This window comes from Megascapheus bottae, chromosome 2 (genome assembly GCF_031878675.1).
Source record: "Megascapheus bottae isolate mThoBot1 chromosome 2, mThoBot2.hap1, whole genome shotgun sequence".
Taxonomy (NCBI): domain Eukaryota; kingdom Metazoa; phylum Chordata; class Mammalia; order Rodentia; family Geomyidae; genus Megascapheus; species Megascapheus bottae.
This window is the reverse complement of record NC_143510.1, coordinates 52,038,558-52,041,046: the sequence shown is the minus strand read 5'-3', so window position 1 is coordinate 52,041,046 and position 2,489 is coordinate 52,038,558. Positions and strand designations below refer to the sequence as shown.

At 40.8% G+C, this 2,489-nt stretch overlaps 1 protein-coding gene across 1 annotated transcript; it reads left to right on the top strand.

Moving 5' to 3' along the window:
• Window positions 1–1,118: 1,118 nt before the first annotated feature.
• LOC150066989 (olfactory receptor 6C75-like) lies at window positions 1,119–2,075 on the top strand. Its single transcript, XM_090356550.1, has one exon. The coding sequence runs from the start codon at window positions 1,131–1,133 to the stop codon at window positions 2,073–2,075; it is 945 nt and encodes a 314-aa protein (XP_090212676.1). The 5' UTR covers window positions 1,119–1,130.
• The last annotated feature ends 414 nt before the right edge of the window (window positions 2,076–2,489 follow it).

Here is a 2,489-nt window from a genome sequence, read left to right as displayed (position 1 = left end):
GCATGAACAGTGATATCCCTTAGAAAATACCGAACAAAGAAAATAGTCATTCTCTCCTGAAAACTTAGCTTTGCTATCTTGTATCAGCCACATAGAGGGAACAAAGTATGCTTGAGAGAATCCTTTTATGATTTTAAAAATATTACAAGTAGGAGCACTTGCAGTTTACAAAAATAAAATTAGAGAGGCCATTGAGAGAGATGCATGCTGGCTGCAACAAGAGGATCATGAGTTCAAGATCAGTTGGGTGACATAGGAAGACCTTTTCAAAAGCAAAATAAAATTAACTCCCTTTATGTATAAACCACTTTGTATCAAAGAGATGATTCATGACCAATTGGTAAATAAAAATATATTCCAGGGGCCTGGAGTTTGGCCTAGTGGTAGAGTGCTAGCCTAGCATGCACGAAGACCTGATTCAGTTCCTCAGAACTACATATACAGAAAAAGCCAGAAGTGGGGCTGGGACTCAACTGGTAAAGCTCTAACCTTGAGAAAGCCCAAGGACAGTGCTCAGGCCCTGAGATGATGCCCTAGGACTTGCATCATCATCATTATATATATATATATATTCCAGAATAGTTTCCAAATATTATAGAGACCTTGTTTACAAATGGCTAATAGTATTGGAGCAGAATGATTGGAGGCACTTCCCAGCTCTAATACATCTTCATACATGATGATCAGATAGTATTACTCTGGACCAGTGCATTCTCTTTATTGTAAAAGTTTGCCTTGGGCTGGTAAAAGACCTGTTTTAAGACAGAGAAAAATTTTAAAAGTATGAAGACATCAGAATCATTTTCCACATGTATTGTGAGAAACAGAGAGAATGCGCTGAACTGATTTGTTAAAGATGTTTCAATCACAGAGGCTTTTAATATTGACTTATGTTACTTATGTGCTCATATGTATTTATAAACACGTGTATACCCATATATGCAAACTAACAGCTTTGTTCTTTTTTTATGACAATGTGGATGGACCTGGAGGATAGTATTCTAAGTGGGAAAAAAAACAGAAACAAAAACAGTGGGACACTATTTTAAGTACATTTCTTTATTAGTGAAACAGATTTCTCTTTCCTCAATGATTTGACAGATATAGAATATCTTCATAAAGAGAAACTGATGAGAAATTCAACAACTGTAACAGAGTTTATTCTTCTTGGATTGACAGATGATCCTCGATGGCAAGTTGTTCATTTCCTCTTCCTCCTTGTCACCTACATGCTCAGTGTGGCAGGGAACCTGACCATCATCTTCCTCACCCTCGCACATCCACACCTACACACACCCATGTACTTCTTCCTTCGCAGCTTCTCATTCCTAGAAATAGCGTTCACATCTACCTGCATCCCCAGATTCCTCCTCACCATCACAACAGGAGACAGAAGCATTTCCTACAACGATTGCATGGCCCAGCTATTTTTTGTCATCTCCTTGGGAGTCACAGAATTTTACCTTCTGACTGCCATGTCCTATGACCGCTACGTGGCCATCTGCAAACCCCTCCATTACACCACCCTCATGAGCAGCAAGGTCTGCAGCCTATTGGTGTTCAGTTGCTGGCTTGCAGGATTCCTCATTGTCTTTCCCCCGGTCATGCTTCTCATACAATTAGATTTTTGTGCCTCCAACATCATTGAACATTTTCTCTGTGATTTTTCTCCACTTCTTCAGCTTTCTTGCACAAACACACACTTTCTTGAACTCATGGTATTCTCTTTGGCTGTGGTAACACTCATGGTCACCTTGACACTAGTAATTGTCTCTTATGCAAATATCATCCAGACAATTCTGAGAATTCCTTCCTCAAGCCAAAGGAAGAAAGCCTTTTCCACTTGCTCCTCCCACATGATCGTTGTGTCCCTCTCTTATGGCAGCTGCATCTTCATGTACATTAAGCCCTCAGCAAGGGAGAGGGTGACTTTGAGCAAAGGAGTAGCTGTGCTCAACACATCTGTGGCTCCTCTTCTGAACCCCTTCATCTACACACTACGCAACCAGCAAGTGAAGCAAGCCTTCAAGAGCGTGGTCCACAGGATGGCCTTTTCTACCAGTAAGGGAATGTGATGATGTGCCACGTGGAGTCCCAGAGACAGAGCTGAAGGGAAACTAGAGAAATTGGTTCTGAGCAGGTCTTTTTACTCCTTAAGACAGATGTATTTGTATACCATCAATCCCTCTTTTTCTAATTTTCTCCACATCTAGATGTTTAACTCCTTTAAATTAGAAACTTGTGGAAGATTTTTTTCACTGTGTAGCAACGTTTTAGAGAAATCCCTAGTCTCTGTTGTTTTTCAAATCAAGAAAGGTAATGCTGGGTCTGGGAGCGTGTCCTAGTAGTAGAATGCTTACTTAGCATGCATGAAGCTCTGGATTCTATTCCTTGGTACTACGTACACAGAAAAAGCCAGAAGTGGTTCTTTGGCTCAAGTGGGATAGCATTAGCCTTGAAAAAGCTTAGGGGCAGTGCCCAGGCCCTGA